This window comes from Eleutherodactylus coqui, chromosome 4 (assembly GCF_035609145.1).
Source record: "Eleutherodactylus coqui strain aEleCoq1 chromosome 4, aEleCoq1.hap1, whole genome shotgun sequence".
Classification (NCBI taxonomy): domain Eukaryota; kingdom Metazoa; phylum Chordata; class Amphibia; order Anura; family Eleutherodactylidae; genus Eleutherodactylus; species Eleutherodactylus coqui.
In genome coordinates, this window is record NC_089840.1 from 108428382 (window position 1) to 108444977 (window position 16596).

General features: G+C 40.3%; 1 protein-coding gene across 4 annotated transcripts in view; it reads right to left on the bottom strand.

Annotated features, from left to right (window-relative positions):
- Positions 1-16596, bottom strand: part of CASK (calcium/calmodulin dependent serine protein kinase) — a 268122-nt gene that overhangs the window by 18531 nt on the left and 232995 nt on the right. For all 4 annotated transcript variants that reach the window (XM_066599973.1, XM_066599972.1, XM_066599971.1 and 1 more), the window contains one exon: positions 11081-11196. In XM_066599973.1, the coding sequence (XP_066456070.1) occupies positions 11081-11196 (116 nt within the window). The remainder of the gene's footprint in view (positions 1-11080; positions 11197-16596) is intronic.

Genomic DNA, 16596 nt, shown 5'->3' on the forward strand with positions numbered 1-16596 from the left:
ACTTCGGGACCCTCATTCTGATGACTGTAGGAATCCCAGCAGTTGGTGGGTGAAAACCTGAAAACATATCAAGAAACTGAATACCCCTTTATGTTGGCAGACTATAAACAAAAGACCGAGGTTAGAGAACTAGAATGTTACATTTACAATTTTCAGTATTTATGCATTTCTCTTCATAGTGCTAATGAGCATCTTTTTCTTCCTTCATTAACAATATGGTGTGCAGACAACTACAATTGGTCTCTCATTATGCAGCCACATTCATCACTGAAAGCAGCAGGAAAAGTATTTCAACATAGCATTATCTAGTATTATTTTGCTTTGAGCCACAACTGTCTAAAAGAAGGTAAGAAGGACTGGAATAACCCTTTAAGTCTTCCATCCATTTGGGGCACTTGGATACAAATGTATACTTTTTTAAACTAAACCATACTTTATTATAATTCATGGTGTTGTAAATAAAGCAGTTTAGTAAATAAAATAAAACACTTTCTTGTAAAACTTCTCTCTCCTGTTGGACACCAATTCTTAGATCTCAGAATGGAGCCACCGATAAAAACAGCTGATGTGTTCATTCTAGTTTATATGGCTACAACCAACAGACATTTAGAACTCCTAAATAACAGAACCACAATAGCATATGCCCTAGCTTTACAAATCTCATAAAGTAGATTCGTAAATTAACGATTTAAGGACCTGCCAATCTTTGGTTTTTCTTACAGGTGTCAAGACCTTGAAGTATTTTTTTTTCTTTCATCAAAATTGCCGTATGAGGCTTGTTTTGTTGCAGGCATGTGTGCGCATTTTTAAACACTTTTTAAAAAAACATTTTTTCAATATCTCAGGGGAAAATGAAGATGTGATTGTTTAATCACTAGCATAGTACACTGTATTACTTATGTAGTGCACCACACCATGCTGAAAGCCATCAGTCTTGCCAGAGGCAGTGTCTAGTAGGCTGAGTTGCATGGCAGACACAGAGGCCTGTCTAAAGGCCCATTTACACGGAGCGATGATCGCTCAAAAATCACTAAAAAGGGATTGTTTGAGCGATAATCGTTGCGGCTAAACGCACAGCCATTGTGCACTGCTAGCAGATCGTTAAATTCAAGTCAACCTAAAAATTTGTGTGCCGTCTTATCAGGACCGCACGCTGAGTTCTCCGTGGGTAGTACAGATAGCATGGTTTCCCGTCAGAGAACAAAAGGAGCTGAAAGCTGACAAGAGCCCCGGCTATTAACTGCATTCAGCGAAAGGCTTCATTTGCATGCTAACAAGCTATTAAGTAGCTGAGTAGCTACTTAATAGTTTATGCAAAATGATCGCCCAAAGCTGTCACTCAAACTGTCGTTTGAGCGATCATCGCTCCGTGTAAATGGGCCTTTAGGCCTCTGGCTGACATGTGAACTCATAAGCACACTGACATTGCATCGCGGAGTGCCAATGGGTGACAGAGGAAGCCCCTATCTCCTTGTGATTCACTTTCATGCCATACTCAATAGCAATTGTAGTATGTAAGATTAAATGGTGGGATCCAAGGTTTCTCCAGTCCTAGCTTTTAGAGCAAGAGCCCAGCTGCCAATAGACAGCCAAGCCCCAGCTCTTTCACGCAAAGGATACAAGTGTCGGGTTAAACCTGCAATGTTATAAAAAAGCATATGCACAAGTTTAAAGTCCATTAGTGGGCATTGTAGAAAGTTATATTAGCAGTCAATAAGGAGTTAACTTGCTTTTTTCTTTTTGCCATATTCTGGTACCAATTATTTTTGAGTTTATGGAGGCTTGTTTTTTGTGGGGTGAGCTGTAGTGTCTATTGGCAGCATTTTGGGGCAAGTACAACTTTTTGATCGCTTTATATTCAAATATTTTTGGAAGAAGAGCTGACAAAAAAAAATGCAATTCCTGCATAGTGTATTTTTTTTCTTTAAAGGGGTATTCCCATTTCCTGAATCCTATTTCAATATGTTCAAAATCACAAAATAATGCCTTCACCCCTAAGATGTTTATTTCCAAAATGTTCTGTTCTCCACATACTGAGATTCCTCAACCCTCTAGTTGTTTATAGCCTGCAAAACCAACCACATTGTTTATAGAAAGAAAGAGCACAGAGGTAGTTGGTGTCCGGGCTAAGAGTTAGCCATTACTGGGCACCTCTGCTATTTCTTTTCCTAAAAGAGGTGGTCGTGACCAGTAAACAAAGGACATAGGAACGAATACCTACAAAACCCAGAGAATGGAGTATTTTGGAAATAAACATCTTATGGGTGAATGCAATGTTTCAATTTTACATTGAAATAGGATTCCAGAGATTGGAATACCCTTTTAAGTATAGGGAACCCTCTTAAAGACCCCTGATCTAGACCAGATTTTTAAGTGACATTTTTAATTCCCTTATATCCTATGTTGGTCCTCTTCTCTGACAAGATGACTTTGAAGCAACCAAAACTGCAATGTAAAGAGGCTTCATAGAAACAAGTAACGAGGACAGACTTCAACAAAAACTGTACTTAATTTTTTTTTCCCCTTTAGAGAAGCTCGATTTTTGGCCATAACCATGGTAACCAGAATGAAAGCATCCACTGTTCATATTGCTAGCCACATTCAGGTAGACTGATCAGAATAGAAAGAAGTTCTCTATTGTAAATTCAAGTTTTTTCTTTCAATTGCTAAACAGCTTTATTTAAAAAAAAAAACTCCCTTTAAAAGGATAACATGGTTCATTGTGATGGAAACTAAATACATTGCAAATAACTAATGTATAAAGCAAGCAGATACTAATTGTTACATGCTTTTACATCGTGTGGAAGATTTTAATTTTTTCACATGCATTGATTCTTGCAAAAGAAAAAATCATGCTATTTGTAGAACAGTGAATTTTTTAGATCTATTTACGTAGCCCATAAAGTATTGTAAAAAGCTGGTTTTAAAATGTAACTCAAAATATAGATTTGCAGAGGATATTCACTTTCTTCAACATAAAACACTGTTCTACAATAAAATAAACTACGTATGGTGCTTAAGAAAACAAACTACAGAGGAAAAGTGAATACAAGTGTAAGACATTTCAATCATATATGTCACTCAGCTGCTGAACATACACCACAGAGGTACACCACACAATTTAATGTCACAAATACTATCAGATGAGCAGTCATTTAGCTGGAACCATTTCAACACAAGATGCCTTTGTCACATTAACTGAAAATTCTGTTCCTTCTTTCGAAGCCGCTAAAGTCGAGTCCCACCATGGACCATCTTTACTGGCTTCCTTCGCACAGTCTTTTGTGGTATTATTTGCAGATTTAAATTATATAAAAAAACAGCAATTTTTTTTACTAGTAAGTGTGGTTTTTATGAGACTTTTTTCTCCACAGCTAGTTTTTTACTGCCTTTTGTTTTACCTAAAAGAGGCACCCATGGGAAGTTGCTATACCTTTAAACGTGCTGCAATTTTTAAAAACGCCATGGTTTGCTTTTTACAGCAATAAAAAGGAAAATATATATAATATATATCTATATATATATATACACATATATATATATATATATATATATATATACACATATACATATATATATTTTTTATTTTAAAAGAAAAAAAATCTCCCCCCTCCGAAGGCCTCATTCACACGGCCATATGCAATTTCAGTCCGTGAAATACACATTTTCACAGACCAAGACAGCATGTCCATTGATGTCACAGACAAGAATAGGAAGTGCAATGTGCCAGGTCGGTGCAGATTGAACACACGGATGGGGGTTCCTGTGCTGCCCGATGCACGTTGTGTCCAGGTTTCTCTTCCTTTTTAGAATGTTAATTGAATTTTTGAGAACTAGAATAGTGATACAAGGCCTTTGCACTGGATTTGGGGGAAAAAAGCATGATGTCTATAGACTAATGGGAGCTCCAACGGGGATAGGGACTGTTGAGCATGATTATTGCAGCATGATTATTGCAATACCAAGTTTATATAGTTTTTTTTTTTTTTTACTATTTTAGTAAAAGAAAAAGCTTTTAAAGCAGAAACAGTTAAATGTGCATCGCCATTGTTTGATTGCTACACACGTTACTTATGTAGTGCACTCAACAATGTCTATGACATCAGCTTATTGGACTATGCTGGAGGCAGAGTCCAACAGGTGAGTTACATGGCAAACACTGAGGCCTTTGTCAGACCTCCAGCTGCCATGGAAACCCATAGGTACCTTGCAATCGAATTGCAGGGTGCCGATGGGTGACAGGAGGAACACCCTTCCCCGGTCATCTGCTTACATGCTGCAGTTGCCATGGATTGTGACATTTAGGGATTAAACTGCCAGGATCTGAGGTTTCTCCATTCCTAGCTGTTAGAGTAGGAGCCTGGCTGTGTCAGCCAAACCAACACCTCAAAAAGATGTATGTGCAGGTTGAAAGCCCGTAAGTGACTGCTGTAAAGAGGTGTATCAGTGGTCACTAGGGGGTTAAGATTAGGTTTGCACAAAGAATATATGGGTATGGTCAGACAGATTTTTCAGATAATCAGAAAAAACAGATTCCCATTGTGGATGCGCCAGGAAATCCATAAGTGGATAAGCTCCTTTGTAAATCCTTGGGGCCCATGTGTGACAATAATGAACATACTGAGGATTGTGACATTCGCATCATGTTCATTATTGCGTGTGGATTTTTTTCCAAAGAATGTGAATGGGGTATAAAATACAGGCAGAATATCAGTGGATTCTATCCAATTTTTTTTTAAACATTTTAATTATCTTCCTATATTTTCAAGGCTTTATACATCTTACAAAAAAAAAAAAAGAGCAGGTCATGATCTCTAATGTGAACAAATCCTACGAAAGTTTGTGAAGTCTGTTTTTTCTCATGGACAATAATGCACAAGGCAAGGCAGGATTAAAGGGGTTTCCGTGGAAATACTATTGATGACCTATCCACAGGATAGATCAACAATAGTTGATCGGCCGGGGTCCGCCTTTTAGGACCCCGACCAATCAGCTGTGTGGGCACATGTTGTGAGTGCCACAACAACAGAGGTCGGAGTGGAAGCCTCCGCACTGACCTCCCATGTAGTGGTTGGCACTTGTAACTGCAGGCACGGCTCCTATTGATTTCAGTGAGAGCCGAACCTGCACTTACAAGCACGGGCCACTTAATGGAAGTTAGCGCAGAGGCTTTCACTCCGACCTTTGATATTGCAGAGCTGACAGCAAGCGTCCGCACAGCTGATCAGTCGGAGTCCCCAGCAGTGGATCCCGGACGATCAACTATTGATGACCTGAGGATAGGTCATTGATAGTATGTCCACTGAGATCCCCTTTAAGTACTGAATAATACTCCAGCAGTCTAGGCTTAACAACTTTCTAAAAAAACAACAACAAAAAAAACTTTGTAATATATCTTATTACAGAAAAAAACATTTTTCTCCCCCATCTGCACCGATTATTTAAATTTGAAAAAGTGCCCAAACTATGTCCAGATAGGATACGGCTTTCAGCTTCATTGAGAGACTCCATACATCAATGGAGAGGGAGAAGGGAGCAGGAGACTAGCCTTGATAGCCTCTACCATACATAGCGCACACAGAGAAGAGGACACTGCTCTGCCAACTCTGTGCAGCACACCCTCAAAAGGCGGCAGCAGCAGCAACATGGAAGACATCATACAGCAGTACTGAGCAATAGAGCTGTAAGTCCAGCACTGGAGAAGATGGAAACTTGTTAGAAAGATACATAGCAACACTACTGCTCAAGGCTCTGCTTCTGCCTCTCACTTTGCAGCGGCTTCTTTCTCCCCATCCATAGACTTTTATGGGTAGCATGATTTCATTAGATGTTAATTATGAAGGGTGGCAGATGAGGCACTTGTCATAAAAAGGTAATTAATAGATATGACAAAAGGTAATTATTTCACTATTTTATATAATATGAGAAGCTAGCAACTAAGTCCTGTGGCTACATTTGAGGGCCACATCTAATTACAATTTGTGATTAAAACTAATGCGGCCTTCAGACACATTTCTTGTACACTATGGCAGTTTTCAAGCACCACTGTCTTTAATGAAACTCGTCCTTAGTTTTACTACTACTAATGGTGGTTAATGCATTACAAAACACAAATTAATGCCTTTGTGCTTACCATACGCTTGCTATATGCTATAATTACATTGTGCAGTTAGTAGTGCATGAAATCTAGAAAATGCTGTGATTGGAAAGACTAAGCAGTGTTACTGCTCTAACTAGAACATGTACAATTTGTTTGAAATGTCACGTATACTTCTTTGCATTCCCATTAAAAACAAGTGCTAAGGGGTATTTCAGTTCTAGTAAATAAAGCTTATTCACTGGCTACATTGAATACTGTTATGCCACAATAGTGCTGTCATTTTAAATATACTTAATTGCTAAAAGGGATACTTAATGCTATGTAGCACAATACAATGGGGATTTGTGCTTGGCCAGTTAGACCACCTTCTTATATAAGTCTCCAAGAACTGTGTAGCTGGATGCTCACAGCCTTGACATGCCATAAATGTACAATTGTCTGTTTACTGTGACACTTGAGGTCCCAACAGTCATGCTCGGCTTTTCTCAGGAGACATATGGTTGGTTCCTTATATTCTATGGCCTGAACTTGTGTCTCCAAAGACAAGCTAAGGTCATCTGCTGGGAGGCAAAGTACTTCTCATTTAGAGCTCTGTATGTCAGGATCCCTCCAATCATTCATTAAATCATATGTCATAAATGCACAACTTGGGAAAACACCTTTTAAAAACTGCATTAAAAAAACGCATAACAGAAAAACTAAAATAACACTCCCCTCACTCGTGACTGACGGCTGCTGGGGGTACACTGGTGAGACTGGTAGAAGCTATCCTCCCCTCATAAGTTAAACAGAATCATAGCTAGGATTCTGCTGTACGCTTTGTTAGCATTCTTTCACACAGGCGTATGCAATTTCGGTCGGTGAGAAATGCATGTGTATATGCGCATTTTTTAATGTCTGTATTGCATTTGAATTTATTGTGTTTTTTAATGCATGCTAAAAATACCACAATGCAAGAAGGTCCAATTGATGTCACTTTTTTCCACTCTCTATTGACAACTTTAGTAACCCCCCCCCCCCCCAAAAAAAAACATGCAGTGCGTACGCATGTAACATCTATTTTTCACAGTTTTTTTTTTTACTCCTACAGACTTAGTCGGTCATTTGGATCGAAATATGTTGCAATTTCTTTTTTTTTTTTACACCCACGCAAAAAAACGCATGCCTAAATACACCACTGAATTGAACATGTCCGTATTCCGTCAGTAAAAAATACATATGAATGACATATGCTTAGCAGTTGAATAAAGTCTGCTTTTGTCACTGATGAACCATTTAGGTCAAATCTCAACATGCCACATGCTTGGCAACATACATTCTTTAATGTGCCTTTACTAGTGTAGTAAATTGCCTATATAATTGATAATACAGCACTCATGGAGTGCCATACTAAGGTCGTATTCTTAGTCACCTTGAAAAGTGTCTGCCGTTTTCTTCCATTAAGAATACCTCAATGGCGTAAAACCAGGTCACAATGTATTGGGCTCTGTTCACATCAGCATTGTGGCTTACATTTATAAAAGGAAGCTATGACTCTGATGGATGGACACCAATGGCTCCCAGTGGCACCACTGGTGTCCATTGGGTTAAGCCATGGAGTCCATGACTTAAAGTTGTGCTTAATGTTACACTATTCTTTACAGACAGATGAAGAAATCTGTGAACGTCTCCAAACATAGCAAATTACACAGATGTGCAATTTTCTATGAGCATGCAAGTCTAGTTAGACCTCTCTACTAGTTTTGGCATGTAATTCCTGAGGGCTGCTAACATGCACATACACTATATTGCATTCATCTTTTCTTATTAAATATTACTTATTCTACCGAGGATGTGGAAAGAGAAAACAAAAACTCAATTCTAGCTCATTAGCAAATGGCAACACTGAACACTTAAGGAATATGAGAATGGATATGCTTAGCAGCAAAGTATAATGCTAAAGAAACACAAAACAAGATAAGGACACAAATTTGCAGTACTGAGTATAATCTACAATATTTTTTTTGTTGCTTTATACGGTGTTGAAAGTTTAGGAATAAAATCATTGAAAGTCAAACATTAAAATGCAAAACAAAACAAGCAGGCATCATCACTTGACAGGTTACTTACATGCACAGAGGCCATTGGGAGAAAGACGGCATGAAAAATGCACAGGGGTCAGATATGGCTTGCAATATAGATTAATGTAACACATTTTCTAATATGCACAAAATAAAATTAGAGACGCAAAGCAAATAAACACACAACCCTTTCAGCTAACCCCACATTGCATGTCTAAAATAGGTCAGAATTGTGCCGGCTTTGTTCACTTACTGCAATCTATATATGTTTACATTTACAGCTTAACTGCACTATGCCAAAACAGAAAGTTATCCTCTGCTGATCAGAAAGTTGTGGAGGCCCGACTGCAGGGACCCTCACGATCCCAACAGGAATGGAGTGGCGGTCACACATGTGCGCTGCCTCTCTGTTCAATTCAATAGGAGTGGTGGCGTTAACCAAGTGCAAGCAATTTTGGGCACTCCCATTCAAATGAACAGAGCAGCAGCATGTATGCATGACCACTGCTTCATTAATGTGGGGACAACTTTCCATCTTGGCACAACTGCTTTAAACACAACCGCCCAAATCATATGTTCTAGGGTTTGCTAAGCTCAGATCAATGCTGCTGTATTGAAGGTCCTTGCAATGGTGACACGGAGTAAACAACGTGATCAACAGTGAATTTCAGCCCTTGAAACGTTATAGTTCTGGTGGGCAAAAAAATAAAAATAAAATGTTTTGACTCCCGAGAGCTACATGTCAGTTCTACAGACACAAGGAGATTTTAAAGAGTCTTTCACCTGAAATCTTTATTGTGTATTTCTAGTATTAGCAGTAAACGTAGGGGTATGATACTGGGACTGGCATTTCAAAATACCATGAATATTTAGGGTGGAAAAAACAAACAACAGGAAAATATAAGCCCCTCAGTGCAAGGACGGGAAACAGCAGCATACATCTCTGCTACACAAAGCAGCTCTGAAGGCACAGTTGGCAAAGGAGGAGAAAATACGTGACTTACATGGCTCCATTTACTATATGTTTAAATGGGAAATAAACCTATACTGAGCTGTCAAGTAAAGTCAGGTTTTACAGGAAGTTTTTAAATGTTAACCTATCCTCAGAATAGATCATGAATAGCAGATCGGCTGGGGTCTGCTGCTTGGAGCCCCCGGCCAATCAGCTGTCAGCGCCACAACACACAGCGTATGGAGCGGAAGCAGATTGCTTCGACCCCTTTGTAGTGGCCAGTACTGGTAATCGTAGGCAGAGTTCTCATTGATTTTATTGCAAGCTGTGCCTGCAATTACACAGGGGTCGGAGCAGCGGCTTCCCCCATACCCTCTGTGCTGTGGTGCTGAAAATGGGTGTCCAAACAGCTGATTGGTTGGGGTCCCGAACAGTGAACCGCAGACAATCAACTATTGATGACCTATCCTGTGGTTAGGTCATTAACAACAATTGCCTGGAAAACCCCTTTAGACAAGTGCAATTTCACCTGACTATCATTCAACAAAACTATCATTCAGTTTTGTCCTCAAATGATATTTATATTGAGGATGATAAAATAGATGCTATAATCCAGTCTGACATTAATTTCACCGATCTCAACCAATATTGACTATTCATTGCCATATACTGTAGTGAAGAATATTCAATCATTTTTGACAAAACTCAAGACATTTGAGAAAAGGAAATCAGAAAAAAAAAATCTTGAATAGAAGTATTACTAAAAAATTGATAGTTGGCACTATGTAGGGCAGGTAAATTTATATAGTACACGTAACATTAAAGAGGCGGTTGTCTGAGGTTCACTGTTCGGATAGACCGTCCATGTGTAATCTGCCCGGTCAGACTCCCCTCACTAAAGTAAGCAGTATGGTGCTATCCATGTCCCTGTGTCTGGTAGGCAGTCTCATTCCGGGGACTAGGACCGAGAGGCAGTAACAGAAACAGATGCGTGGAGGACAGCAGGGTCAGGACAGTATGCTCCTGCCAACAGGATCAGTTGTGATAGACAGTATATTAGCGAACTCCATTATTTGCAAAACCCTAACATATGAAGCTATGAACTATACAACCGGTTTAGAAAATAACAGGTTTTGCCCAGCTATAAGCTACTGAAATCTTGCCATCACCAATGAAGGGAACACTTCAATTACAACCAAGTTCTAAAAACACTCCAAAGCAAAAATGTACAGAATAGCAATGTGAGGTAGGGCAATGTGGACATAAGTATAGCAGTGTACAGGGTCATATATGTTATCACTCGCTCTGCAATGTAATACCTGATTACCTGGTTACATGGTGCCTGTGGTAGAAACTAGAAAAGATTCACAACCTTCAAAAACAGAAAAACAGTAAAACAGGAAGGCACAACTGCTGAATGTGACACTGGTCTAGAATCGTGGTGTGCGGGCTTAACACAGCCGGCTCTCAGTTTGTTTGCAAGAATCACTGCACTTCCAAAATTAAACTGCAACATGGAGCAGTAAGATGGACTCTGAACGAGGAATATAGATTTTCTCTTTCTACAAATAACGAAACTCTAAACCCAATTGTAATGGGAAAGTTCTAAAAAAATACAGAAAGATCATCAGATAAATCTGGGCAATAAATGATCATCAGGAGCTATAACCCATTAGTGTCAAGCAGCAGCTGTGACATGAATTTACCAGTAGGGAATCACTGTAGAACAGGGAAAGACTGCAGGAGAAATGTGCATGGCTTCACATCAGCAGAGTCACCATTTGTGTTCATTTAGAATTTGAATGGGTTATCCGAGACTTAAATATTGATGCCTTATCCTAGGGATGGGTCATCAGTAGCAGATCAGTGGGGGCCGACTCCCAACACCCCGAATAACCCCTTCAATGACACAAGAGATAGCAAAACATTCACTATACATCTTAAGTAATCGGCACTGACATTTCATACCTGCATTGTGCTTTGCCAGATATTTGTCTTTATACTGCTTCTTCTTCTTGCCAAACCAAGTACAGCTAGCTTGCTGCTCTTGTTTTGTCTTTTCCATTGCAATGCAGGCAACACGCCTGAAATAAAGGGACATGAAATCAGAAATGTTAACAGACCCAAAGCACAAATAAAAGCAACATCCCTAAACATACATATAATAATGTGCGCTAATACATGTGTAATGCTACATGTTGTAGCTATTGTTTTTCATGGTCTCAAAATTAAAAGGCGTTTTTGCAGGACATAGAAAAAAAACCTCACAGGCTTATAATTACGTAAAAGACAGAAAAATGACATACTCGCCTTCTTTAGTGGCTCCTTGTCCAGTGCTGGAGCCCTGGTGCCCGCTGCTCAGAACCCAAAAGCAGCAGGCTAAAAGTCACGCACAATTTGTTGTGCACATAACCGCTCAGCCAATCACAGGCTTCAGCGGCGATTCTTCCATGGTCCCTAAGCCTGTGACAGGCTGAGTGGTCATATGAACGATGAGCAGCACGTGACCACCAGCCTGCTTCCTCCTTGTTCTGAGTGGCGGGCACCAGCGCTGGATGGGGAGCCACTTAAGTAGGCAAGAACATGAGTTTTCTCCTTTTTACACAATTTTAAACTTTGTTTTTAAGTCCCAGAAAACGCATTTAATGTGAATACATTTAAACACATTTGGCCTACAGAATATACATATCCAGCAAGTTAAAATATATAAAAAAAACTGTTTATCAGGCAAGCCATAGGTTTTCATTTGCAATAACAATAAAAAACCAAAAAGCAAAAAAAATGAAACCCCTTTGCCACCAAGTTTGTTTGCGCCTTAATGACCAGGCCAAATTTTTTAAATCTGACATGTGTTGATTCAACAGAGTAAAGGCCCATTTACACGGAGCAACGATCACTAAAAAAAACAAAGATGCTAAAAAGTGATCGTTTTAGTGATAATTGTTGGGCCCATCGTGCCCTTTTTGTGCACTGCTAGTTGATCGTTAAATTCAGTCTAACCTAAAAATCGTTGTTCAGCCTTATCAGCAGTTCTCCATGGGAAGTGCTGGCAGCATTGTTTCCAGCTGGAGAACAAAGGAACTGAATGCAGAGAAGAGCCCTCGGGCTATTAACTGCTTTCAGCTCAGGCTTCATTTGCACACTTAATTGTTATTAAGTAGCTGAGTAGCTACTTAATAGTTTATGCAAAATGATCGCTCAAAAGCTGTCACTCAAACTGTTTGAGCAATCGGGCCGTGTAAATAGGCCATAACTCTGTAAAAGTTTTGGATATCCAAGTAATACAGGCAATTTTTTTTTCACCACATATTGCTTCATTTAGATGGCAAAAATAGACTGATAGAATCTGTGTATTTTTATTAAAAGTGCCAAAATTGGAAACATTTTGAAAAAAGTGTTATTTTTTCACATTTCTCCAATATGTGCAAACATGCTGGACAAATTTTTAATGAGATATATTTTTGTATCCGTTTACTTTCTTCTGGACGCACATTTGAAAACCTTTATTTATTTTTTTTTAAAGCATTTAGGAGACGTACAAATTCAACATTGGTTCAACATTTTGAGAAACACTGTTTTCCTACACCAAGCCAAGATTGCAAAGGCTCATAGGTGTCAGAATGTTATATATCCCAATAAATGACCCCATTTTAAACACTACACCGCCAAAATATATTCACTGAGGGGTGTCATGACCCCACAGTTTTTTTTCAGGAGTTAATGTAATTTAGGAGGAGAAAAAAAAATCATATTTTTACAAATGTGTCATTTTAAAGACAGTTTTTTTCTATAGTGCACATTAAAATGAGGCTTTGCACTCCAAAATGGATATCCCTGTTTGTCCTGTGTTCAGAAACACATCCGATGTAGCTTTAATCTTATGTCCTTGTGCACAACGTTGTCCAAAATCTCCCGGCCTTCTGTGCATGTGTGTGACATGACTATGTCTGGCGCCCACGCGCAGAAGACCGGTGTCAGGTTCTGGAGGACAAGAACACCGCGGGACATCACTGAGGACGGGGGCAAGTAACCTCAGCTCCCCTTACGGACCTGCAGCCCTCCATGACAGCTCCAGGTTGTCGGCTACCTCCGGGAACCAACAGCATGGAGCCGTCACTTCCACAGCCTGCAGGGCTTTAATCCCCAGGGCAAGCATGTTTTTACGGCTCTGGGGATTTAAGCCCAGCAATGCAGGACGTAAAAGTTTATGGGGTGGTCACTAGGGGGTTAAAAACAACGCTCTTGTGTTTGGATATTGCTGTTACCTACTCCTGGCACACCCTGGTGTTCTTTTGATTTCCCCTCAGAACGTCTACCTGATGTGTCCAGTGCTGGAGAAAAGACGACATTTCTAGTGCAATGATTGTTATTAACTAGCCGGCACAAAAGCAGAAATTGCCATCTCACCTGTGTACAAGAGGATCTGGGGCGACAGCACTGAGTATGTGTGACCACCGACACTGGACACATAAGGTGACCGTGCCAAGAGGGAAAAGGATTCCTGCTGAAAAATTTTTTAAGCGTTCTTACTGAAAATTTGATATATCTTACCTGATTTGAAAGAATAAAATATTTATTTGTGGGACAACTGCTGTAATGCAGTAAATTAATAGTTCAAAACAGAGTAACCCACATTTTCAAAAACTTTAAGACTATACAGTAATGATCAAAAAAATGCTAAAATATGACCAAGTATTAGGCCGGCTTCACACAGGTGATAAAAGCGTGCAAGATTTGTGCGTTGCGAGCCGCACAAATATGAACCCCACTCTTCTGAATGGGTTCATACACATAGTAACATACTATAGTAGGCTGAAAAAGACAAATGTCCATCCAGTTCGGGCTGTTTCCAACCCCCCATGTTGATCGAGAGGAACATGATGCTATGGGTGTAACACATCGCGGCATGTTCTATCTGGCTGCGTGATCTTGCATCGCTGCCCCATTGAAAGCAATGGGAGAAACTCTGCGTTCCTCTACCACATCTGTGACAGCAGAGCCAGAGGATCCCTGTATCCCTAAAGTGATGCAAGGTTGCTTTAACAAGAAAATGCCTTGCATCCTCTGCGCTTTCACATGCATGGCGAGTGCAATATGGGGGCGGGGTTCACAGCCCCATATGGCAGTAACTTGTGTAAAGTTAGCCTTAGGAGTCGAAGAATTCTATTGGTCGTATGTGATTTTTTATCATCATGGGTGCATTCCTCATCTGCGGATGTGCTTTATGTATCACCAATGTCAGCAGTTTTCAGTGTTCCCATCAATGAACCTTAGCTCCTCTGAAGAACCCCTTTAAATAACGAATCGATGACTCTGAAGAGGAAAAGCAATAGAATGCATGCAAACAGCACATACTGCAAATGTACCGTGGAATGGATTCAGAGGCAATGCAAGCAATAAAACTGCTCTAGGTTTGTCATAAACAGATTTCATCTATAAAAAGATACTGTGAAAGCAACCTCTGGCTGCAGATGAACAATGAGCCGTTCATAAATAATGTTAATTATGTGATAATCTGCTATATAAAAGGCATTGTTCAGTGCTGTAGAATAGCAGAATCCGTTATGCAACAATTTATAGCGCAGTCGTATTAGGAAAACTGTTAAACAATGTAAAATAATGATCAAAACACTTGCCCACAAAAGCTGCTCCCTCGCATCTGTGCACTTTAAATGTAAACTGCATGAATGCTATTACCTTGTGTTTTCAAAGGACAACAGTATATTCTGTAGCTTAAAATTAGTTTTACATCTTTTCCCAGGAGATGCTGAAAATGCAGCAATTAGACCATCATAAAAATAAATCTGCCCCAACAAATGAATGTTTATCACACACTGCATTGTAAACACAGTAATAAAACCCGGGCTCATTTCAATTGACAATTTTCATTGAAAAGGGTAATCTAAAGGCTGGTACATGAATGCATGAAATCCATTTACAAAGTATAAAGGTCTCAGACACATTTGTGCCAAACTTTTGCTCAATTCTGTTTGTTCTGCCTATCTTCAGGAGGGTACTGCGCCATTCTTGTATTATGTCACCACCAGAAGTTAGGGTTAGCGACATAATACGGGAGTTTGACATGCAGTCACGCCCCCAGCTTGTGATTGATTGGCTGGGGGCATGTGTGGCCCCAGCTTGTGATTGGCTGGACGTGTGTGGCCTGAGGAGAGCAGTCACGCCCCGAGCTTGTGATTGGCCGGGGGCGTGTGTTGCCTGAGGAGAGCCAGCATCGGCAGCATCACAAGAGGCTGGGCTGGCAGCAGGATGACAGCCAGCGGTGGTGGCCCCAGAAGATGCTGCGGCCTCGGACCCCTGCCAATGATATCACTTTTATAACAGGGGCTTCCAATGCAAAAATCGGCTCTGGAGAAAGACCTACCAGTCGTTGGCGAATTCAGTTTGGTTGAGCAGAACAATGCAGGCAACCGTATGGTCCAATGTTACACAGAAAACTGCCAATTGATCATGAACACATGCTTTAAGCAGCCAAAATGCCATTTAAATACATGGATGGCCCCAAATGGCGTGCATCAAAACCAAATTGACTACTTCCTATGTCAACTGCATTGGAAAAGCTCAATTCTGGCCGTGAGAACACTTCCGGGTGCAGACTGCAGCTCCGATCATTTGCTCCTAGTTGCAAAAATCAAGGTCAGATTCAGTAACATCAAAAGGTCACCACCAATACGCCGTTTCGATTTAGACAACATCCCTTCACTATACGCAGTCGCAGTAAATAACAGGTTTGAAACACCCAGCACCATCGAAAAAGACCCTGACGAATTATGGGAGGAAATCAAATCCATCACACTGAGTACAGCTGAACAAATCACCCACTTCGAAAAATCAGCAAAACGACCGTAATGGCTATCGGATGAATCCATCAGAATTGCCAACAAGCACTGAACAGCTAAAGCAGCGGGTACAATTGTTGAATTTAGACAGCTAAATGCGGAATTTCAAAGAAAAGTCAGATGAGACAAGGAGCGCTACTGGAACGACCAATGCGCAAAGCTGGAAGAAGCAAACCAGCAAGGCCACATCCAAGCTCTCTTCGCCCAGGTGAAGAAGACCTGGTCACCGTTTGCACCACGAAAGACAGCAGCCATCAAAGACTGGGATGACAAATTATTAAAAGAAGAAAATCAAATCAAGCATAGGTGGTGAGAATATACAGCAGAGCTGTATGCAGGCGATCAAACACACAACCCCTGTTGGCTCACGTACATCAAGTAGAACAAGAACCGGGCATTCTGGAGGAAGAAGTCACATGCACCCTGAAACAACTACCAAACAGGAAAGCTCCAAACATTCATCACATACCAGCTGAACTGCTCAAACCAGTGTCAGTCAAGATCCTAACTGACCTATGTCAAAAGATCTAGAGCTCCAAATCATGGCCCAAAGACTGGACAAGATCAGTCTACATCACAGTTCCAAAAAAGGGTTTCTCAAGAATGTTTCAATTACCGCACCATCGC